The sequence below is a fragment of the Hylobates moloch genome, unplaced genomic scaffold (assembly GCF_009828535.3).
Source record: "Hylobates moloch isolate HMO894 unplaced genomic scaffold, HMol_V3 SCAFFOLD_5, whole genome shotgun sequence".
Classification (NCBI taxonomy): domain Eukaryota; kingdom Metazoa; phylum Chordata; class Mammalia; order Primates; family Hylobatidae; genus Hylobates; species Hylobates moloch.
In genome coordinates this window covers 126,367,332-126,392,824 of record NW_026652280.1, presented here as the reverse complement: position 1 = coordinate 126,392,824, position 25,493 = coordinate 126,367,332, and the positions used below count along the sequence as shown (strand labels likewise).

At 38.5% G+C, this 25,493-nt stretch overlaps 1 protein-coding gene and 1 pseudogene across 6 annotated transcripts in view; one reads left to right on the top strand and one right to left on the bottom strand.

The window, feature by feature from the left end:
* Positions 1–25,493, top strand: part of CDC14A (cell division cycle 14A) — a 175,489-nt gene that overhangs the window by 45,519 nt on the left and 104,477 nt on the right. For all 6 annotated transcript variants that reach the window (XM_032155246.2, XM_058439534.1, XM_058439535.1 and 3 more), the window contains one exon: positions 667–759. In XM_032155246.2, the coding sequence (XP_032011137.1) occupies positions 667–759 (93 nt within the window). The remainder of the gene's footprint in view (positions 1–666; positions 760–25,493) is intronic.
* On the bottom strand, positions 2,812–3,955 carry LOC116469711 (pre-mRNA-splicing factor SPF27-like; annotated as a pseudogene).

The following is a 25,493-nucleotide window of genomic DNA, read 5'->3' as shown; positions in this document are numbered from 1 at the left end:
ATACTTGAGCATGCAGCATATTGCCTGGCATATAACAGGTGCTTAATAACTGTCTGAATTCGTGAATTTAATAGATGGCTATTATAATGTGTTGTATTAAGATGTTTGCTGATATAATTTTTTAATGGTATTTTTCCATTAACCAAGTATTTTCGGATATTAGAAGGGGGTTGTTATAGAACATCCCAGAAAGAAAATATTAATATTGGTCTTTAAAAATACGATTTTTTAGAGATCATAGTAGACTGGTTGACATTTAAAAAAATTGTGTTATATGAAAACTATAGATAACATTCCTGGGAGTTGGAGTGGCATGTAGGGGGTAACAAAGTGTGAAGAGACTTTCTATAGAAGATTTAGAATAAATCATCAAAAATGTTTCCTGTTAATAGAGATGCCAGTAATTTAATTATTTTCCACCATATTAGTTTCTTTTCTTGGAGAGAAAGATATTAATTATATTGTTGATTCTTACATTATGATTGGGCTGTACAAAATCTGAGCTAGTAATTCTCCAACCCTCAAATGCCATAGAAATTAAAGTTGAACGTTGTTAAATTTTATGGGTTGTGGCACATCTTGAAGGTTAAGAGATGATGTTTGCCTTCTGTATATGTTAACTTTGTCTCTGTGGTTACACTAACTCTTTTTATCTCCTCTTTATAGTCATACAGTTTGTCAAGAAAGAAAATAGTGCACTACACCTGTTTTGACCAACGGAAAAGAGCAAATGCAGCATTTTTGATAGGTGCCTATGCGGTAAGTACCTTCTTCATGATTATTTTCTATAATCAGGCCAGTGAAATGCTAACACTGTCAAAGAAAATCCAGACCAGTTTTTCAGTGGGATTGAGAGATGGTGGAGATTATTAGCAGTTTGGGAATTGATCTGTAGTGAGAAATATGGACTAGCAGTGGTGGAATGTTTACTCTTTAGATTTTATTTTCTACTAGTTAATGAGAGAATCTTGGAACTGCAATATGTAGCTTGAATTCCACAGTTATATAGGTGTTTTAATAAAAAGAATACCTACCAAGGACGTTTCTAGGAAAAAAATATGTGTGTGTGCATGTGTGTATGTTTAAATGCATGAAATATGATATTATGGAAGATTTTAAAAGACTGTTGAAGTGTTCGTTTTTTGGGAGAAGAGGAAATCCTAGATTGCACAGGGGAGGATTGTTATTATTTTTATCAATCCATTCATTTATACAATTGTTTGCAGTGGGCAAACTGAATATAAATCCTGCATATATTATAGCTTCCCTAATAACTACAAGAGACTTTTCCAAAACTAATTTCAATTAGAAATTTTGTTCTCTGCAGACACTAACATGTCAGTATAAATTCCACATGACCATGCTACGGAGTTTTAGAGTGGTGATTCTGGAATTTTCTATATATGCTGTGATTAGGCAAAAGCTTAGAAAGCAGAAACTATCAGAGCTAAAACATACTTGCAGGGATATGTGTGATACCGGTTGGGAATATGCTGGTTTAAAGGCAGGGAGCAGAGAGGTATCATTTCCCCTCATCCTTGGGGAGGGCTCGTGCTCCTCTGAAGCCATGGAAGCGACCCTGCTGAGTGACTTTTCAAGGGCCTCATTCTAAGGACCTTGAGGGAAGAGGGCGCCAGCTACTAGACCTCAAACTCTGCCCCATCTACCCAAAAGCTCTAGGGGAAAAAGCCCAGCAGTATTGCTGGAAAAGCTGTCAGCTGTTGCAGGGTGCAGGCTGAGAAGAGTGGCAGACTGTCAGCCAGGCTGTGGGCTGGGGCCTTGCTTGTAGCACTGAGGTGCTCAGCCCTGTCCACCTTTTGTCCCTTGATGTAGCTGCAGTAAACCCTTGGCCTACCCCTTGTGGCAGCATTCTTTCTTGCTCTGTAGATAGCATGGTATAGTACAAGGAATGGTGGCTAAGAGTCAGAAAACATGTTTTTCATCTTGAAGGGCTCTGTGATGATGCACTTTATCTCTCTCAGCTTTATTTAGTTTCCTTATCCACAAAATGAGAGGGTTGGATATAATGACCCCTACATTTCCTTTCAATTCTTAGGATACTAAGATTATTTGTAGTGCCAGCCAGGCTATTGCTTTTATTTTAAGTGCATACATGAAAAGCTGGCAGTCAGCATGAAGGTTCAGTGAAGTTCTGGTAAGCTGAATATTTTTTACCTTACATTGATAATGACTACTCATTTGAAATTGATGATTGACACTGTGATTGAAATATGGGAAAAGACTGTACTAATTTCTGGATTCAAGCCCTGTAAACAAATGTGCTTTTCCTGCAGGGTTTTGTGATGCTTTGTAAGCATGTTATTTGTGGATCCTTTCTCATAAAGGATTGCCATCAAGAAGTGGTCATTTGCCACTCTTCTCACGTCTTTCTTTCTTTTTTTCTTGTGAGGACCAAATGATTTTTATTCATATTTGTCTAGTTTATCTACCCAAAGTGTTCAGGACAGTGTTCAGCACATATTAAGCTTGATATAACAGTTATCTATGATGATGATGGTAACGATGACTCTGTATAGTCACTGTGTTTCTGAAGTCTTGTTTGGTAATCAAGAATGTGTTTAGAACTATCTCTTTATTAGACAAGGTAATAAACCAAAAGTTTCCAACTTCCTGTACATGTTGAAAACTTTGAATAAAGATCCTTGGATACAAAACATGACCCACATGGCTCAAAATTAATTCTATGACATAATATTATTCTAAAGTCATACTTATTTTGAAAGCCTAAAGGTTTTTCTTTTTTATGGCTATAAAAGTACTACCAAGCTAGACATTTTACTTCTGTTGAGATATACAAATAGAATTGCTGCAGCAGCCCACACATTCTATGATTTCTAAACATTTAAACATCAGTGGTTTTGGGAAGTTGCTGTTGTCCTTCACAGTTCATTAAAAGTTCAGATGCCTTTTGTGAGAGCCCAACTTTTCTACCCACGAAATTGTCTTTTCAGAAGTCTTGCCGGATGTTTTCTTTGTTTGCCTCTCCATGTTGCTGTTTAATTTGATAGATTTCATTTTCTAGCTGAAAAATAGTCCGTTCAGTCTCATAATTCTTACCACGGATATCCAATTTGACTCCATTTCTCTCAATTTAGATCCAGCTGTGAGTTGCATGTTCTTTCTCTGCCAGTTTAAATCTTGAATATGTTTTCTTAACTTCTGAAGTTCTTTCTGTGCATATTCAATCATATGAACTAGATTTTCATTGTATACTTTCCAGGCATTACATCCATGCTGTGACATTAGTTTCAGATTCTCAATTCTAACTGCTTGATGCTCTAACTAGGCCATAGAATTGTTTACACATTCTTGCCATGCGGTAATGCCATTTGTTTTGACCAGAGGAAGGGGCTGGAAGTTCATATTGTTTCATAGTGAGCAATTCAGTTGGTTGTCAAGCAGCCAGTCTCTCAAATTCATTTCTCATTATGTCAGTTTCAAAAGCAGAATAATACGGGACTGTCAGGTATCTCAGGTAGTTCATACTAGGTTGGTTATCTGCGAGTTTCCTCCTCCACCAGCACTGCAGCCGCTTCCTGCACACCAGGGGCTTCATAACCTTGATCAAAATATGGATCAAGTGGTCAATATCAATCAAGCGGTGGCACACTACTGTAATCCCAGCACTTTGGGAGGCTGAGGCAGACGGATCACGAGGTCAAGAGATGGAGACCATCCTGACCAACATGTCTCTACTAAAAATACAAAAATTAGCTGGGCTTGGTGATGTGAGCCTGTAGTCCCAGCTACTCGGGAGGCTGAGGCAGGAGAATTGCTTGAACCCAGGATGGGGAGGTTGCAGTGAGCCGAGATCACGCCACTGCACTCCAGCCTGGCTACCCAGCGAGACTCTGTCCTGTCTCCCCCCGGCAAAAAAAAAATATAGCAGTGCATCCACCTCAACCTCTCCAGCCACCAAACCTGTGCCTGCCATTCTGGAGACCTCAGGTTTGCCCTACTCTTCTCATTTCTTTACCCCTTTTTCCCTCCCTTGCATCTTCTCTCTCTTCTTTCCTTATTTATTTATTTATTTATTTATTTATTGAGACTGAGTCTTGCTCTGTCCCCCAGGCTGCAGTGCAGTGGTGCGATCGTAGACCAGTGTATCCTCAGACTCCTGTGCTCAAGCGATCCTCCTGCCTCAGCCCTCCCTAGAAGGTGGGACTGCAGGTGTGTACCACCACAGCCAGCTAATTTCATTTTATTTTTGTAGAGACAGTGCCTTGCTTTGTTGCCCAGCCTGGCTTCAGGACTCCTGGCCTCAAGTGATCCCCCTGCTCTAGCCTCCCAAAGTGCTGGGATTACAGATGTGAGACACCACACCCAACCTCTTCTTTCCTTTTTAACACCTATTCTTCCTGTTTTGTTTAGTGTGGTTTTTCATTTTAGCAGGGTGCCTCTAGAACTTTGAAAGGATTATAATAGATGCCTTGAGCTTGTGATAAAATACTCTGTGACAAAATATGTCTTCTAATGCAGAAGTTTCCACCACTTTAAAGCAACCAAAAGGGGAAAAAGCAGTCCTAGCATGGTGAAAGAAGTACTGAGTACAGCATGAGCTTGTCTTACACACTAGCTACAGTCTTGAGAAGCAGTATGAAGTGATTATTCTTGAACTGGTCATGTCCCAATTGGTTTTTCTAATTTTGGAACTGTATTCCCCAGAAGGCTTTTTGACACAAGCCCTTAATACAAATGGAATTAAAAATTGGCAGTGGATCCTTAAAGAGAATTTTATGCCTTTCTTCGTATTGTCTGTATGTATTTACTTGTTGACAGTCTTGTAAGAAGATAGTCAATAATATCCATTATACATATATCTCAGTTAAGTTTTACATATATTAAATGTTGCTAGTTGGATAAGTGTCCGTTTTCTGGGGGCATCTTCTCTGGATACAAAAGACCTTTACCTTCAGAGCAGCTATGTAACTTATATGAGGCAAGCTAGGTAGGTAGGTATATTTTATCAAACAGAAGTCTTTAACAGTGAAGGTGTTCCTGTTCTTAAAATGTGGAATCAGCCCTCTGTTAAGGGGCATTGACTGACTAATAAAAGTATTTTGTACTAAGACAGACCTTTTTCTCAAAGCCTTAGTTTCCTCATTTGTAAAATTTGGATACCTGAGTTTCCTTGTCTACTTCACAGGATTATTGTAAGGATCAAATATCCAACTGCCTGTTTGATAACTCCATATTATACATCTAAATGATACCTCAAATTTATTGTGACAAAACAGAAGTTTTTATTCCTTCTCTCCCTAAATGTATTTATTTCCCAGTCATTCCCTTTTTAGTAAGTGGACTACCATCAGTGACTTGCTAAATCAAAAGAGTAGTCATTTTGATTTCTTTTGTTCGCTCATCCCACATTCTACTTATTCGTAAGTTTGGTCAGCTCTACCTCTAAAACATATTGAATCAGAATGTATCTTTCCATTTCTGTTGCTATCACCTAGCCCAAGCCACTGTCATTGTTCACCTGGATTATGACCACAGCTTTATATGTTGTCTCCTTTTTATATTCTTGCTTCCCATTAATTTAGTTGCCATACAACTGTCAGAGTAATTTTTTTTCTGTTATGTGGAGGATGCCTAAACAGAGATGGTAGCCACATTGTATACTTTCCTCACCCACTTGTTAAGTCTTTGCATTGCTAAATTAGAGGTCTACATTGTGGATTAACTGAGACTAGCCTGAACCAGATGTCATGTCTGAATTGGGGATAACAAGCCTGAGGTTTTCAGACTGTCTAACCATGTCTGTGTTGGCTATTTATTTTGTAGACTACACTTAAGACCTAAGTAGTTATACTCTACTCCTAAGTCTGTGACTAATTGCAAAGAAGCCATTCTCCATTTGGCTTAATGGTTGTGAGCAATGACTTTAACATAGCCACAGGCTCACTGGGCTTTGAATCTAATTGTTAGTTGTATGCCCTGAGCAAGTTAACTTATCCAAACTGCTGTTTTTTTTCATCTTTAAAATAGGCATAATAATACCCTATTTTACTTGCGGTGAGGACTGAAGGAGGTCATTTATATAAAGGTGTCATTGGTGCAGTGTCTGACATTGTATGCACTTAGGAATGTCTGGTGGCCCTGGCAGGGAAGCTATGTGGCCTTCCACAAAGTTTTCTGACCCAGTCTCCTACTTCTATCACTCACTTTTGTGCGTAGACCCTTTAGGCTACCTCCCTGAAGATTGGACAGCTACTTCCCCTCTTTCTGTCTGCCCATCTTCCTCTTGTCCACCATATTTTTCACTTAAATACTTCCTTGGCTCAGTAACAGCACTCGCATGGTTGTTAATCTGATTATTGCTTAGTATAATTCACTGGAAGGTATGAGTATATTTCTCTCCAAGGATGTTATTTTAAGGGAATATTCTGTTTAAACCAAATGAATTTGTGAGATCTGTAGTCAGGTATTCATTAGTTCAGTAAATCTTTGTTTAGCTACTATGAGCCCTGCCCAGCACTATGGTAGGCTCTAGGGAATAAAAAAAAATAAAATATACATTAAAACAATGCCTAGCTTAAAATGTGGGACAGATGAGCAATAAACAATTGTTTAAAGCAGGCAGTAGGTACAATTGGGTAAATATGAATTTATCTAACAAATTTTTTTTGAGGTATTTTCATGTAACAGGCCTTGTTCCTAGAGTTGAGGATACTAAGGTGAATGACTCCCTGCCTGTTGGTGTGGGTGTGGAGGGCTGGGTTCAGACCTGGAGAGAGGGGAGGTTCCAAGATGGTCAATCCCAGCAGGCCAGGTTGCTGAGGAACCATCAGACAGGCAGAATAGCATGAAGGTGATGATGCTTTTTCTGGTAGTAGGGGAGTGAAGGGAGGCTGGAAGAAAACTAGTTATTTTAAATTTTTAATTTAATTTTATTTTAAATGTCCATTTTGAAAAGGGGATAATCTAATGAGAAGATAGGGGTGTTTTTTTTTCCCTGACAATTAAAAAAGGTTTAAAAAGTGGAGTAACCACATTGTAGAAGAAATGTAGAAAAATTCTCCTGCAGTTCTAAACCTGAACTATTTATTAGGTGTGATTGCAGTGTAGTTTTTTGAGCCTTTTAAAATTTAGCCTATGTGTGTTTTGCCATTTTGCTATTCAGGTAACCAAATAACATTTCATTTAGAGAGAATACCATTGTTTAACATTTTAGATTTCTTTCAAAATTTTTTATAATGTGACAGATCTCTTTCTATATTATAAGTGTTTCCTTTTGTGGATTTTTGTCTTTAGATTGCCAGAAGTGGGGTAAATAATTTTAAATTTCAGAGTTTTTAAGACTCTTGGAGCATATTGCTATACTTAAGCCAGTTTATACTAAATTTGGTATTATGTGAAATCTCCAATTTCATGTAATCTTTGCATATTGGGTATGAACATTACAGTTTTAGAAATTTAATTGGTGAAAAATGCTACCTCATTGTTTTAGTAATCATTTTTTTGATTAATGAGGTTGATTATTCTCATGGTTTTATTTATAGATTTATTAACTGTTTGAAAACTTTGTGTTTTTATATTCGTTTCCTCTATTTAGACCATTTTAGAGTGGATAAGTGTTATTAGCCTCCATTAAGAAAGTAAGTTAGCCAGGTACAGTGGTGGGAGCCTGCAGACCCAGCTACCTGGAGACTGAGGCTGGAGGATTGCTTGAGGTCAGGAGTTTGAGGTTACAATGAGCTATGATCACACCACTGCACTCCAGCCCAGACCCTGACTCAAAAAAAAAAAAAAAAAGATGAAGTCATTTTTTCTGTGTCTATTTGTTTCAGTAGATACAGACTACTAGAAATCATGCCCATCAGTCCAAGTTTCTGTAAAAAATTAGGAAGTCCACAGACCTTTCCTGCTGTTACTCATTAGAATGTCAGAGTGCTCTATTAAGTACTTCTGTATACCTGAATATAAATGTGCTTAACTGGAACTGCTGATAATGGACCTATTGATTTTTGAACATTAAGCTGTCTGCTGAATATACAGAAATTTTAACAGAACAGTATTATTTAAAAGTGGTTAGAGTGTGTGTGTTTAAATCATTGGACACTGATATACCCAGACAATTAACTGTGATTTTGTTTTTGTTTTTATTGTTTGGACCAAGTATATTATTTTGCTTATCTTTTGACTCACAATTCTGTAAATTCTGATTTCAGAACTACTTTACATTGACATTAAAAAACTGTAGATTAAACAAATGTCATTTAAAATATAGGTAAAATTATCAAAAAGTTGGTTCAAAATAATAAAGGCATTTACTTTAAATATTTATTAAACCAATAATATATTAGATGTCAGCTACTAGTGTTCTGTCATCTTTCTCTGTGGCTTGTTGGTAAATCTAACGGTAGTGTTTGCTTCTGCTTATAGAAGTTAGTGGAGAGGAAGGGAGGGGAGGCACATGGCTGGGGCTGGGCAATTTCCTGTTTGCAGTTCCTTCCTTTTATAGTTTGATAGGCAACTCTTTTGTGATATTGCCTGTAAATGGGCCAGTCTTTTATCTTTGTAGGCTTGTATTTTTGGTGGCTTTGAAACAGGTCAGGCTCCTTAAACTCATACAGCATTTTCAATTTCAGACTCTTTGAGACTGGACATTCTGTTAGCCTTCTGCATATGGGTAGAGCAGTGTCACCTCTTACTCAACTTTTCTTGCCTGTTTCATTTAGCTGTGGGCGAGGAAAATTAGCTGTTTGCTTTTCATTAGTGGAAGATTTGTCAAGTTAAGGTGCATCAATCTTTTCAGTTTTTTTTTCTTTTGGCATCCTGATAATAAACTTCCTTTGTGTTGTAAATAAGCTCTCAAATTTATATACACATACACAGCTGCACACACAGGCATACGTACTCACTGCATTTAGTACTATATATTTAGTAGTGATGCACTGTGTATGCATACAGTAATTTACTCACAAATTTCTGAATCTTATCAGTAGCCTTGGAATAACATATACTTTCTATGTGAAGAAGCTAACATCCATTTGTTTCATTTTAGGTTGGTGCAAAAGTAATTGTGGTTTTTGCTACTTCAATATATACTGAATTAAGAGAATATACTTTTTTTAGCACTTGAAATTATTTATTTACCAGTTTATTATCTCTCCCTTTAAGGGAAAGGACTTTGTCTTATTTTCCACAATAGCCCCGGCATCTAGAACAATGTCTGACACGTCGTAAGTGTTCAATAAGTGTTTGTGAAATGAATGACTGTTTAATTGATAAATAAGTCTTAGTTGGTTGACTTCCACAGTTTTGTGGAAGTTTAATATGGAGTAATTTAAAACCTGTGATGTGCTTAAAGATAAATTATGAAGTCAGTACTAATTGTAAAAATAACAGCAAGAATCAGTGTTGCAAAGCGTTAACTAATTTTCTTAAAGTTACTGAGTAAAACAGTGTGTTCTATAGAACTGAAATGGGCTTTGTTAATACTGTACATACAAACATTTGAAATTAATATTGTGGATGATAATGTTAATTTTACTCTCAGCATTATTTCTGTTTTTCTCAATAGGTGAAACTACTTATTTATACATATAAGTATTTGCTACAGTCAATGATTTTTTTTTAACAACCATCCTTGCAGTCTCAGGATAATTTCCAGTTAAGAATTAATTCATGGGCCGGGCGCGGTGGTTCGTGCCTGTAATCCCAGCACTTTGGGAGGCCAAGGTGAGCGGATCATCTGAGGTTGGGAGTTCGAGACCAGCCTGACCAAAATGGAGAAACCCCGTCTGTACTAAAAATACAAAATTAAACGGGCATGGTGGCACATACCTGTAATCTCAGCTACTCAGGAGACTGAGGCAGGAGAATCACTTGAACCTGGGAGGCGGAGGTTGCGGTGAGCCGAGATTGTACCATTGCACTCCAGCCTGGGCAACAAGAGCAAAACTCCATAAAAAAAAAAAAAAGAAATAATCCATATGCTTGAAAGACGAATACTAGAAAATTTTTAATTAGAGTTGGATCTTGAAAATTTTTAGCTGCATGCATTCATTATGAAAAAAAAAATCAGAAAGGAGGTACTGAAAGCCCTGAAGACATTATCCATTATCAGAGTGTGACTTGAAATTGTTTGCCATGCCTGATATGAGAGCATGTTCTGTGCATATCTACCTAGGCTTCACCTGGCATTTACCTGAGTGAGGACTATCAGTGTTCCATTTTATACAGATATCTGAACAGAGCAGGCTCACATTTAGACATACTCTCCATGCAGAGCTACAGGATTCCAATCAATGAGATGTTTACTAGAATGTATACAGAAACTGAAGGTAACTCTTTAAATTTTATGAAAAATGAGGTTATTTGGCTGCCTGGTAATTGCAGCATGGTAAAATTTGATATTGAATGTGTTTGATTGTGTTTACTGTTTTCTTTTAGTTTTAAAAATAAACATCTTAATTAAAAAAAAAAAGACCCACTTTTGCAAGACTGGTGAAGTATCTCCACAGAACACTCACTAGGAAGAACCCTTCTGCAGTCCTGCTTTGTCATATTTCAGTTGGAGAATCTGAACCCAGAGAGGTCGAGTACCTTGTCCAAGATCAAACCCAGCTAATGGAGAAGGACTAGAACCCCGATCCCTAGGTTTCTAGCTGGGAGCTTTATCCAGTCATATAGCATGTCACCGAGCACTGATGGTCTTGGTATATTATACTACATCTAAACCATAATAGTCTGCAAAAAGATTAGAAACAGCATGCAGTGTGGAAGAGTAGAATCTTCTATTTAGAAGGCAGCGTTGTAGTGTTTCAAATACACTAGTCATACAGTTTCTTTTCCAGCTAGCTTTTGAGCTTTGATTCTGGCTAATGGGGCTAACACCCCCAAAACTACTTTCGTGTACCAACCAGGTACAATGGCCGTTGTTCTCATGTTTACTTTGGTGATGTCCATGGATGTGTTGGGGTAGGTCTAAGTGCAAGGAGTGATAGGGGAATAAGAGAAGCAAGGAATGATATAAAGTAGATTGGGCTGGTATCTTAGGACAGAGTTTTCCAAGCTTTATTCACTGTAATTCACCATAAGAAACACATTTTACATTGCAGCCTAGTACACACACACACACACACACACACACACACACACACACACACACGCCATTCACATGTATAATTGAAACAAGAGGTTCATGAAACAATTCTTACAAGGTGTAAAGCGTACTGATATTTTATATTCTGTTCTATTTTATTAAAAATATGTCTTTACCCATCAAATTGACTTCACTGCTCACTAATGGGTTGTAACCTGCAGACTGCAAAACATAGCCATTGGAGAATCTACTTACTGTGCTTAGATCCAGAAGGTTCTTGAATGTTCTTAGGGCATTGATTTTGGCATTGAATGAGCAGGTGATTGTTTGGTTGCTCTGCATCTAGGCTAGTTTGCAATTAACATGAATGGCTTAAGGAAAATTGAAAGTATTCTGAACTCCTCAAAGACTGCTCTCTCTAAACATCAAGATGCATACCTGTCTCTGGATGGTTTTTATTCAGTTGGTACTTGACTTTTTGGGAAAATCTGAGTTTGTTTTAAGCCTTCAAATAATATGATTTATCTTTTCTTATCTCACTTTCATTTGAATTGCTGTGTTACACTTAAAGCCCTCTCATACTCCTCCCTTCTTCCTGGCAACCAAAATGTGCATTGATTCAGTTTGGGAGAACCTTGATTGAGAAGCCTGTAGCTAGGTCAACGATGTGGGCCCTGAGGAGCCAGCACTGAGCCTGCCTTACTGGGTCTGTCATTTTAGTATCTCATTGGGCTTAGTTTCTAAGTGTGGGCTGAAAAGTTATATAATGTCCCATTCACCTCAAGACATAGAATCTTAAACCTTAGGTTTGTAAGGGTTTTCTTGATTGAATAATTTTAATTTATGTAAATTTTTATTTCAAGAAATGTTTTCTATTTGATAGAGTGAGTAAAATTGTGGCCTTTCCCCTATTTTGGAAAGTGAATTAATTCATTAAACCCCTCTTCATCAGTACTTTCTGAAATTTTAAATAAAAGAAGAGCTAACCGCTTGCAGTGAGCTCAGATAGCGCCACTGCACTCCAGCCTGGGCAATAGAGATAGACTCCGTCTCAAAAAAAAAAAGAACTAACTGCAACTGCTGTTGAGTTTGCTGTGTGGTCAGTTATTTCTAAGATTTTTAGTGCTCAAAATAGGGTTGCCATGCTAAAAAACAGACTGTGGCCATGTAAACTACTAGGTTCTCATGTCAGCAACACTCTGTCTCTGTGTCTTTCTTAATTTTCTTCCTTGTTGCTCTTCTGTCTTAGCTTTGCTTTTCCTGTGCCTATCTTCCCAAACCCCCATAACAAATGCTTCTAGGGGCTTTTAATTTTCATTATGGAAATTCAAACTTTAAATTGATGAGGACTTAAAGCCAGGGATGTAGTTAGACAGCAAATTCATGGGTAATAAAACTAAATGGTGGGACGGCCGAGGTCTGTAGCTCACGCCTGTAATCCCAGCACTTTGGGAGGCCGAGGCGGGCAGATCACGAGGTCAGGAGATAGAGACCATCCTGGCTAACACAGTGAAACCCCGTCTCTACTAAAAATACAAAAAATTAGCCAGGCGTGGTGGCGGGCGCCTGTAGTCCCAGCTACTGGGGAGGCTGAGGCAGGAGAATCTCTTGAACCCGGAAGGCGGAGCTTGCAGTGAGCCGAGATTGCGCCACTGCACTCCAGCCTGGCTGACAGAGCGAGACTCCATCTCAAAAAAACAAAACAAAACAAAAACAAAAAAACTAAATAGTAGGACTGGGGAAGTGTAACCTCAGCCTCAAAGAAATATTTCAGAAGGGCTGCAGTGCCTCATAGAATTATTTAATAGGAAATAATATTTGTGGTTCATAGTTTCAAATTAATGAGCAGACAGACAAGCCTTTCCATGTGAATATACATACTGTAGGATGAATCAGACAATTCTTTCAAGAGTGAGTGTACGAGTCATTTAGTGGTCCTGCTTTGGGAAATTTCTTAATTTAAGAAACCATAATTCCCTTCTCTGATAAACCTTTCCTGAAGTTTTCTCTCTAGTTTTTCTGCCTACCCCTCACTCACTGCCTCCCAGCTCTTCACTGTCATTTTCTTACTATCTGACTTAGAACATGGCCCATTTATAGCTTTTCTCACTTAATTTTGCAATTAATTGCACTTAATATGATCTACTAGGATGAGCTCCTTGTAATTATTTGCTTTGCACACTCACCCTTGTAAGAATGAGCTTTTCGAGTAAAGGGATAACTCTTACTCACATATTTTTTTTCTTCAACTTTTATTTTAAGTTCTGGGGTACATGTGCAGGATGTGCAGGTTTGTTACATAGGTAAACGTGTCCCATGGTGGTTTGCTGCACAGATCAACCCATCACCCAGGTATTAAGCCCATCATTCATTAGCTATTCTTCTTGATGCTCTTCCTCTTGTGAGGCACAGTGTGTGTTGTTCTTCACTATGTGTTCATGTGTGTTCTCATCGTTTAGCTCCCACTTATGAGTGAGAACATGCAGTGTTTGGTTTTTTGCTCCTGTATTACTTTGCTGTGGGTAATAGCTTCTAACTCCATTTATGTCCCTGCAAAGGACATGATCTCATTTCTTTTTTTTTTTTTTTTTTTGAGACGGAGTCTGGCACTGTCGCCCAGGCTGGAGTGCAGTGGTGCAATCTCGGCTCACTGCAAGCTCCGCCTCCCAGGTTCACGCCATTCTCCTGCCTCAGCCTCCCGAGTAGCTGGGACTACAGGCGCCCGCCACTATGCCCGACTAATTTTTTGTATTTTTAGTAGAGACAGGGTTTCACCGTGTTAGCCAAGATGGTCTCGATCTCCTGACCTTGTGATTCGCCCACCTCTGCCTCCCAAAGTGCTGGGATTACAGGTGTGAGCCACTGCGCCTGGCCTGATCTCATTTCTTTTTGTAGCTGCATAGTATTCCATGGTGTATATGTACCACATTTTCTTTATCCAGTCTATCATTGATGGGCATTTAGGTTGATTCCATGTCTTTGCTATTGTGAATAGTGCTGCAGTGAACATACACGTGCATACATCTTTATAATAGAATGATTTATATTCCTTTGGGTATATACCCAGTAATGGGATTCTGGGTCAAATGGTATTTCTGCCTCTAGGTCTTTGAGGAATCGCCACACTGTCTTCCACCATGGTTGAACTAATTTACACTCCTGCCAACAGTGTAAACATGTCCATTTTTCTCCACAGTCTCACCAGCATCTGTTTTTTTTTTTGACTTTTTAGTAATAGCCGTTCTGACTGACATGAGATGGTATCTCATTGTGGTTTTGATTTGCATTTCTCTAACGATCAGTGATGTTGAGCTTTTTTTCATGTTTGTTGGCCACAGATATATCTTCTTTTGAGAAGTGTCTGTTCATGTCCCCTGCTCACTTTTCAATGGGGTTGTTTGTTTTTTTCTTGTAAATTTGTTTAAGTTCCTTACAGACTCTGGATATTAGACCTTTGTCAGATAGATAGATTGCAAAAATTTTCTCCCATTTTATAAGTTGTCTGTTCACTCTGATGAGAGTTTCTTTTGCTGTGCAGAAGCTCTTTAGTTCAATTAGATCCCATTTGTCAATTTTTGCTTTTGTTGCAATTGTTTTTGGCATTTTCATCATGAAGTCTTTGCCCCCTGCCCATGTCCTGAATGGTATTACATAGATTTTCTTCTGGGTTTTTTTAGTTTTGGGTTTTACATCTGAGTATTTCATCCATCATTAGTTGATTTTTGTGTAAGGTGTAAGGAAGGGGTCCAGTTTGAATTTTCTGCCTGTGGCTAGCCAGCTCTCCCAGCACCATTTATTAAAAAGGCAGTTCTGGCCAGGCACGTTTGCTCATGCCTGTAATCCCAGCATTTTGGGAGGCCGAGGCGGACGGATCACCAGAGGTCGGGAGTTTAAGACTAGCCTGGCCAACATGGTAAAACCCCGTCTCTACTAAAAATACAAAAAAAATTAGCCGGGCTTGGTGGTGGGCACCTGTAATCCCAGCTACTCAGGAGGCTGAGGCAGGAGAATCGCCTGAACCTGGGAGGTGGAGGTTGCAGTGAGCCGAGATCGCGCCATTGGACTCCAGCCTGGGCAACAAGAGCGAAACTGTCTCAAAAAAAAAAAAAAAAAAAAAAGGCAGTCCTTTCTCCATTGCTTGTTTTTTTCAGGTTTGTTGAAGATCCGATGTTTGTAGGTGGGTGGTCTTATTTCTGAGTTCTCTATTCTCTCCACTGGTCTTTGTGTCTGTTCTTGTACCAGTACCATGTTGTTTGGTTACTGTAGCCTTGTAGTACAGTTTGAAGTCAGGTAGCGTGATGCCTCCAGCTTTGTTTTTTCTGCTTAGGATCATCTTGGCTATTCAGGCTCTTTTTTGATTCCATATGAATTTTAAAATAGTTTTTTTTTTTCTAATTCTGTGAAGAATGTCAATGGCAGTTTAATGGGAATAGCATTGAATCTATAAATGACTTTGGGCAGTATGGCCATTTTCACGATATTGATTCTTCCTGTGCATGAACATGGAATGTTTCTCTGTTTGTTTGTGTCCTCTTTGATTTCTTTGAGCAGTGGTTTGTAGTTCTCCTTGAAAAGATCCTTCACTTCCCTTGTTAGCTGTATTGCTAGGTATTTTATTCTTTGTATGCTAATTGTGAATTGGAGTTTATTCACTATTTGGTTCTCTGCTTGCCTGTTGTTGGTGTATAGGAATGCTAGTGATTTTTGCACATTGATTTTGTATCCTGAGACTTTGTGGAAGTTGCTTATCAGCTTAAAAAGCTTTTGGGCTGAGATGATGGTGTTTTCTAGATATAGGATCATGTCATCTGCAAACAAAGATAATTTGACTTCTTCTCTTCCTATTTGAATACGCTTTATTTCTTTCTCTTGTCTGATTGCCTTGGCAGGAACTTCCAATACTATGTTGAATAGGAGCGGTGTCTCACTCATATTTGTATCTCCAGTACTTAACATAGTGTCTGTCTGTGCTATTTTAAAAATTTATATTTATTTTTATTTTTTAAATTGACTTCGTAATTGTACATATTCATGGGATACATACTCATGTTTTTTAAAAATGTACATGTAATGCTTTAACTTAAAAAAATCTTTTATTTTAGGTTCAGGGGTACATGTGCAGGTTTGTTTTAGAGGTAAATTTTTGTCATAGGGATATGTTGTACAGAATATTTAGTCACCCAGGTACTAAGTTTAGTACCCAATAGTTATTTTTTCTGTTCCTCTCCCTCTGCCAGCCTCCATCCCCAAGTTGGCCCAAGTGTTTGTTGTTCCCCTCTTTGTGTCCATGTGTTCTCATTGTTTAGCTCCAGCTTATAAGTGAGAACATGCAGTATTTGGTTTTCTGTTCCTGCAATAGTTTGCTAAGGATTATGGCCTCCAGCTCCATCCATGTTCCTGCAGAGGACATGATCTTGTTCTTTTTAATGACTGCATAGTATTCCATGGCATATATGTACCACATTTTAAATATCCATTCTACCATTGATGGGTATTTAGGTTGATTCCGTGTCTTTGCTATTGTGAATAGTGCTGCAGTGAATGTACATGTGCATGTGTCTTTATGACAGAATGATTTATATTCCTTTAGGTATATACTCAGTAATAGGATTGCTGGGTTGAATGGTATTTCTGTTTTTAGGTCTTTGAGGAATCACCACACTGCTTTCCACAATGGTTATACTAATTTACACTGCCACTAACAGTGTATAAGTGTTCCCTTTTCTCTGCAACCTCACCAGCATCTGTTATATTTTTTTGACTTTTTAGTAAAAACCACTCTGACTGGTGTGAGATGGTATCTCATTGTGGTTTTGATTTGCATTTCTCTAATGATCAGTGATACTGAGCTTTTTTTCTTATGCTTGTTGGCTGCATGTATGTCGTCTTTTGAAAGGTATCTTCTCATGTCCTTTGCCCACATAATGAGGTTTTGCTACATGTAATGTATAGTGATCAGAATGGATCCAGGCAATAAGCATATCAATCATCTGACACATTAATAATTTCTTTATGTTGGGGACATTCAATATCCTCCTTCTAGCTATTTGAAACCATATATTACTGTCATCCTACAGTGGGATGGAACACTAGAACTTATCCTATCTATTAATAGCTGTAATTTTATATCCTTTAACAAATATCTCCTTATCCCCTGTATTAGTCCTTTTTCACACTGTTGATAAAGACATACCTGAGACTGGGCAATTTACAAAAGAAAGAGGCTTAATGGACTTACAGTTTCACATGACTGGGGAGGCCTCACAATCGTGGCAGAAGGTGAAAGGCACGTCTCACATGGAGGCAGATAAGAGAAGAGAACTTGTGCAGGGAAACTCTCCTTTTTAAAACCGTCAGATCTCATGAGACTCATTCACTAACACAAAAACAGCACGAGAAAGACCTGCCCTCATGATTCAGTCACCTCCCATCGGGTCCCTCCCATAACATGTGGGAATTCAAGATGAGATTTGGGTGGGGACACAGCCAAACCATATCATTCCACTCCTGGTCCCTCCCAAATTTCATGTCCTCCCATTTCAAAACCAATCATGCCTTCCCAACAGTCCCTCAAAGTCTTAACTCATTTCAGCATTAACTCGAAAGTCCATAGTCCAAAGTCTCATCTGAGACAAGGCAAGTCCCTTCCACCTATGAGCCTATAAAGTCAATAGCAAGTTAGTTACTTCCTAGATACAATGGGGGTACAGGCATTGGGTAAGTACAGCCATTCCAAGTGGAATAAATTGGCCAAAACAAAGGGGCTACAGGCCCCATGCAAGTTCAAAATACGGCAGGGCTGTCAAATCTTAAAGTTCTAAAATGATCTCCTTTGATTCCATATCTCACATCCAGTCCTGCTCTTGACTCCAGTCACCAAGTTTGCAGTTGCAAGGCTTTCAGTTTGAAATCAACTGCTTGTTAAAACATAGGAATGGACCCATCCTGTTCAAAGAATGTAGGAATATGTGATAACTCTCCTAATAGTTATCAGTTCCTAACAGGAATTAGAGAATCCTTGAATCTCATCAGTTTGAATGTGGTAAAGTATTTATATTCAAAATGTCTGAAATTTTGAGAAATTCATCAGTACTTGCAAGTGAGTTGGAGTTTTAGAACAAACAGTCATTGAGCACCTGGGCCAGACACCCCTTCTGAGCTCTAAGGATATGGCAATGGACGAGAGAGAAAATCCCTGTCCTGACAGAGCTTAGATTTTGCTGGGAGAAACAAACAAATAAGAGGTCAGTGATAATGGCAAGTTGGTGATGTGCTGGTGACTGGCTGGCTACTTCAGATTGGAAGTTCAGAGACGCCCTCTTTGAGGTGGTGATGCTGATAAAGAAGAAGAACATTCTAGGCAGAGAACAACACATACAAAGGCTTTAGAGTGGGAATGAACCAGGAGAGGCTGAGGAACCAAGACAAAGCTGCTGTGGCTAAAAAGGCTATAATGCAGACGATGAGGCCAAAGTCTCTGCCAGGGCTTGTATGTGAGAGCAAGTTCGAATTTTATTCTTTGTGACCTGTGGGTCTCTTAGGGAGCTGAAATGACCTGATGTACACTTAAAAACACTTTAAAAACGCACCTTTTAGAATGTCACTTGAAGCTCTCCACGGTACAGTTATCTGTATCATTCCGATTTCTCTTATGCTACTCTGCCATAATGCTCTGATTACTTAACCTTTAAAGATTTTTGTGAGGAGTACTTAAAGTGGGGGATCTCCTGGGATTAGATCTGAAATGATATACAAGGGATATGCCATGAGGTCAGGAAACATACTTGCTTTATTCTTGGTATTATCCATGGTGCCTGGTACTGGTAAGTCTTTGCTGAATGAAGAAATGAATTACTTGGTGTGTAGAACTGTGGAAAGCTCTCTGCTTTTCTCCTTTTCCTTCCTCCTTCCTAATTTTCCTTACTACCAGGAAACTGCCATGCAAGTCTTGTTGCTCATAGGAAGATGGGGGTGGGAAATTACTGGCCAGGGTGAAGGGGGGCTGTTTTCTGGAAGTAGTGAGGTCTGCCTACAGTAGTGAGCCAGAATAGGAGGGAAGTTCCCAGTTACTGCAGGGAAGGTGGGTGAACTTCCTGTATGTTTTATATATATATATATATAAATATAGGGTATGTATGCAATAGATCTGTTGGTTGGGTTTAAGTTACTTTTATTTAAGCTGTAATTGTTTCAGTTCTGCTGTTTGTGGAAGTTAGTAAGCCAAAGTATGTAGGGAACATGTTTACTTAAAAAAATCTATGCACATTTAAGAATGATTAATTCTGCAGCTACTTGGGAGGCTGAGGCAGGAGAATCGCTTAAACCCGGGAGATGGAGGTTGCAGTGAGCCGAGATCGCGCCACTGCGCTCCAGCCTGGGTGACAAGAGCGAAACTCTGTCAAAAAAAAAAAAAAAAAAGAGAGAAAGAGAAAAGGATGATTAATTCTATTATCTCCTCGAAGGACAATACTGTCATGTGGCACATGTTTGAACAGTTGGGGCTAATGCAGAGAAAAATTGCCACAGAATCTTTTCTGCAAACACCTGACTGATGGGCAAAACTCTTGTTTCTCCTGCTTTCTCTAAGCAACAACTCTTGTAAATACTGGAAGAGAACAACCAGTTCCTTGTTTGTGTGCATTGTTAGTTTTCTATTCTTGAGTAAGTTCAAAGAACAGTAGCTTACAAGTTACTATGATTCTAGACCTGAGATTTAGTTCACATGCTTTGTGGCTTTTGTGTTAGAAGTTTGGATAACATCTCACCTGCAAACTTCCTGAAATTTGAAAAAGAATAAGATGACTATATTTGAAAAGGCTTCTTAAAATTTTAATTTAAAAACAATTTTATGTACAGTTCCTTAAGTATATACTATAGTTACTAAAATAAATACATTGGGTTGCTGGTCTACCACCTTCTCTCTTCGAGGAGATCACAGACTGCCTAAAGTTGCCATAAGAACATGAGAAGCAACCCCCTCAAGTTGGGTTCCATCCCTGGCAAGTTTGGTAGGCCTCCTCCTGTATATTCCCAGGAAGTTTATGATCTTTCTTGTTCACTTTTCTCCCCAATTACTTTCCTTCCAGTGACAGCAAGAAAATTTCCTCTCATATTTGCCCTGCTTTCCACTGCCTCAGATTTGAAATCAGCAATAATCATAAAGCCAAATACTGAGGAAAGTTATGCATTTTGAAGCAGAATTGTATATAATTAAGTACCAATCAAAACATTAGAAATAATTCAGGGTTCACTTTAAAGCCATTATAGATGTATTCCTTGATTTCTTCAAGTTTTTCTAATTTAGCTTTCCCTCAAGTATTAGCATTGAGGGAAGAAAATTAACTTAAAAAACTAACACACTTACTTAATTATTTTAGTTTTAATTTTGAAAATAGTGTCTTCTACATTATTTTAGATATATGCCTTTAATGATAAGAATATATTATCATTTTTGGACTAGCTTAGGAAACTTAAAATCTTAAGATTTTGTCTTTGGGAAAATATTTCCAGAAGTCAAAATATTATCCTTGGCAAGGCACAATGGCTCACGCCTGTAATCCCAACACTTTGGAAGGCCAAGGCGGTAGGATCGCCTGAGCCCAGGAGTTCGAGACCAGCGTGGGCAACATAGTAAGACCCCGTCTCTACTTTAAACAACAACAACAAAAAACAAAACCGAAAACCCCATATTATCTTTTACAAATAAATGTTTGGAGTATAATGTATTTGCAATTTAAAGACTTTCTATAATTGCTAACAGGTGTTAAGAGGATTTAAACATCCAGTCCTGGTCTGTTACAGTGGATCTGCATCACAATCTTCATTACAAAGTTATGGTTCTTTGCCTTGTAAACTTGATCCAACTCAGTCCTGGGTTTAAATAACATACTTTTTTTCATTTTCTTTCTTCATTTGGAAAGTTTTATGAAATGAAGCTCGTGCTATACCCACAAGTAAGCAGTGAAACTCAGCACCAGGAGTTTTTAACATGAAACGATTCGGTTTGGGAGTATGTATTATTCAAGTGATATTCTGGAGTGAGTCTGTTTTTGCGTTTTATATAAGGACTACTTTTGGATGATGAATGATAAATGTTCTACAGGGTTATATTTAGCTGCATGTTGTAACATAACAGTATTTTGCTCAGCTTGTGTGAGACTAAGGGACTGAGGTTATTTTGGGGTCACACATTTTCTTCTTTCCCCCTTTAAGGTGTCCTTTTAGGTTTCTGTGTATTAAGAACATTGGCTTGGTGTTTCCTTTGTTTGCTTTATAAGGGGTTGGGCTAGTTTACTGTCACACAACCAGCTCATTGAGGTCTGTGCTGGTACATGAACTCACCTCAGGCAGAAGAGAAGCATTGTGTCACTGAGACAATGCTAGCAAGAGATGTGCATTTGTGCTGGCTGTAGCTGTCAGTTCTGGAAGGATATCTTTTTAGGCTGATTATGAAAATTTTGGTTGTAATCAAATTAGATGGGAAGACACACATGGCTAATATTGTCTGCAATTCTCCCTAAATTGCCCATCAAAAAGCTCCCACTGGTTTCACTCTAATTATACCCATGAGAGGGGTGAGAGAGTATTTCTATTCTAAACGAATTGTCAAATAAATAAAGTCTGCTCTTTGTTGACTGTATGTTAAATCCCAGCTTCAAATTAAACTGTGAAGAGATGTCACATGAGGGTATTTCAGAGCAAACAGCACCTCAAACAAAAAACATAGTCATTTCTAGACCTCATTCTTGTAAGGATTCAAATACTGAAAATTGTTAAGTATTTTTAGGGTAGAAATAAGCGATGTCTATAGAGACCTGATGTCAGGTTCTGCTTAACTTCCATGATTAGCCTTGCCTCCATATTTGTTAAGCAGATATATTGTCTTATGCTTTGCTGACTTCATAATCTGTAATTTATAATGGACTCAAAACTTGAAGAACAGGAAGAATGACTTTCTTTTACAACGTGTTCAACCAAAGACCATAGGAAACAAAAGACATTCATTCTTACTCTGTTTTAATTAGACTATTTAGCATGATAGATTTAAAATAGACTGAATATAATACAAATTTTAAATACAGTTGTGTTTCTGATTTGTAATCAGATTGACTTATCTAATTCGTAAGTGATTAACGCTGAATATTTCTATTTCCACAAGCAATTAGAACAAAGTGGAATTGTTTATGCATTTGAGAAATGTATAACTTTTTCCTATTTTTAAAAAATTATAAAGTTGAATGTAGATATTGTTTTCTGAGTCACTGGATATAATGAGAGGAGATGATTAGGAAAATAATGTTGCTAAAAATAACAAAATTAAACAATTTGTTTGTGTTTGTGTATCACAATTAATGCTGTCTTTAGGAAAAAACAGTTTATAAATTAAGTGCCCTGACATTTAAGAAGTCTGAGAACCAAGTTTTGGGAGCCAAGGAAGAGACTTTAAAAGTTTTATGTTTCAGCTTTTTGCAGAGTTTTTTGCCTTGCAGTGTATTTTTGTGATGGACTTCTGTTTCTATGCTGGACTTCTTTTCATGGACTTGTGTGATTCATTCTTTGCAGGTAACTGGTGAGTGCTTTCCTTTCCTAAAAACAAATCCAGCCAGGGAATCTAATTCTTTTGTTCACGAGACATTCAAATAGAAAAAATGAATACAGTGCTAGTAACAGTAACTCGCTTCTTATTTCACGTACTTTGTTGCAGAAAGACACGGCCCACCTCAGGGATCTTCTGATATTTTGATAATGGGTTTGGTAAAGCAGGGGCCAGTGGCATTTATTTTATGGATGTTGATACTAAGGCATCAGGAGACTAGAGAGGCTGTTTAAAGAGGCAGAACTGAGAGTAGGATCAACATCTGTACTCTATAATCAGAGGGTTGAACTAAATCATGGTCTTATTAGGGACATTTACAACCTCATGTTCCGATGTTCGTATACATAGACGGGCTTCAGGGTGAAGGTGTGAGAAATAATAACAATGTGGATCCAGATTCACCCAGAGACAGATGGTGGAAAGGAAAAAAAACATTTTGGGACCAAAGTTTATCTCCTTTTTGTTGTCCCTTGCTGTAGAAGAGCTATGTGCTAGATATAATTTTGAGCACTTTACATACATTATTAATTCATTTATTCTTCCCAACAAACAACCTTATGTGATAGTTACAATTATTATCCTCAGTTTATACCTAAGGTAATGGAAGCATAGAGGGTTAGTTTCATGCCACTCATGGGGAAAGAACCTGTGTCTATGTCATGCTTCCCCTCATATAAAACGCCCACTATTTGTGCAATCGTCCATCATTTTTTGAGTGTGTGCTACATTCCAGGCATAGTGTTGAGTCCTGCAGATAAAAAAGAGATGGAAACCTTGCTGTCATTAGCCTTACAGCCTACTTGGGGAGACAGGCTCAATCAAATAACCACAGAAACAAACTGGTTATGAATTTGAAGGAGAAGGGCAGAGAGCTTTGAGAACATAAGGCAGGGGCCTGATCTTATTGGGTTGCCAAAAAGACTGCCTCACTTTAGAGCTGTGATCGCAAGGAAACGGAGGAGGTGGCATCTAAACACTGCGATGATGCAAGGTAGGCTCAGGTTGAGTCTGGTCACTTCAAAGGCCATTCCCAACCCCCGTTAAAGTCCTTGAAGTCAGTGTCTTTAAGCTCCATAATGGAGATTTCAGACTCTCCCTGTGCCCTCATATATGTGCAGGTTCCTGTGCAAATTGTAAGCGTTAAGTAAATATATATGCTGATTGAATTACAGTCATCTGTGGTGATTGTGCTCTGTTCCACCTCCTGCTGGCTGCGTTTTATCCCATGTTGGAAGTGGCTGAGTGTGGCTTCAGAATAGACGCAGAGGAAGTGGGAGAGTGAATGTTTGGATCAGGGAGTATGCCTTGACTAAATACTTTCTATAAGCAAATACAAATCATATGAGTTAGAGCTTTTATTTTTTAAAATCAGTCTATTACTTTCTCTTGAAGCACATCATTGGTGAATTGACTCTATTTGGCTTGATGCTTTCATACAACTGGGCTGAGAAAGTTAATTTTACTCCTCTTTTGGGCATTCCCACTATAGTTGTAGTGATATAGTCTTTTAAAATCTCATTCACCAATTATTAATTAAGCTGAATTAACCCTTTGGGGTAGATGCATTCTTATCCTTATATGTTTAAAGTAGCTGTTCATTAAACACAGGTTTTTTTTGCTGAGCATCTGTCTGACAGGAGGCATCTGAAAGTTTATAAAGGTATGGGAAGCTTGGTTACTTGAGCTCCAGAAGTTTTCCACTTTAGTCTAAAGGAAACTAGTTACAAAAGAGCTGTGAGGGACCCATCAGGATGTGCTTATGAATTTCTATGAGGGAGCCAGACTGACTGTGTGACCTTGAGCAACTAATTCTCAGTGCTTTTCCTGTAAAATGAAAATGGGAATAATAATGGAACCTAACTCGGGGTGATGTGAGTATTAATGAACCAAGTTATGTACAGTGCCTAGAAGAGTGCCTGGCACATGGTATATACTGTTAACTTTTTGTTTTTATCGTTGTCATTATTGTGGTCATTATCACCTATAGTTGAGTGTCATATTCTGGAGTCTAAAGGGTAAGGGAAAAGGTTCTGAGTTGGAGAAGAAAGGCATCATGGGACATAGTATTTGAGTTTAGGTCTAATGAAATATAGGTCTAATAGATAGAAATGGTGAGGAAAGTATTCCAGAAAAACAACAACAACAACCTTAAATACCGGAGATATCAAGTATGTTTAGGGAAGGGTGAGGAGTCCAGGCTAGCGGGTAGGGTTCATCTGAGGAAAAATGACAAATTTACCTGAAAAGGCAGGCTGGGACGATATCTTGGTGAAGGGTTGGCAGTCTGGGCTGGGCTTTTTGAGCAGGGTTGAGACTTTCCGAGCCCTGCTCTGGAACTACTGGAGTAGGCAGGAGGTGGAGGCAGAGAGAAATGGTGTTAGTCCTAGAGTACGGTGATAAGGGTTTGAAATAACGTGATGATGATTGTCATGGAAGAAAGGTCCAGGTAGTTCACTGGGGAACTAATGAAATTTAAGACTCAGGGCCTTTTCTTGCTTAGTTCCCTCTCTCAAGCTGTTGGAGGGAAAAATTTTTGTAAAATTTGAAAAGATGTTTGTATCCTCCATCTTCGCTCCCCAAATGATGTGTTTCAGGCCCCCAAACCTGGATCTACCCCATAATTGAAAGAGACTGTGGATGGCCAGGAGTGGCAGCTCATGCCTGTAATCCCAGCACTTTGGGAGGCTGAGGCGAGTGGATCACTTGAGGCCAGGAGTTTGAGACCAGCCTGGCCAACATGGCGAAAGCCTGTCTCTACTAAAAATACAAAAAAATAGCTGGATGTGGTGGTGTGTACCTGTAGTCCTAGCTACTTGGGAGGCTGAG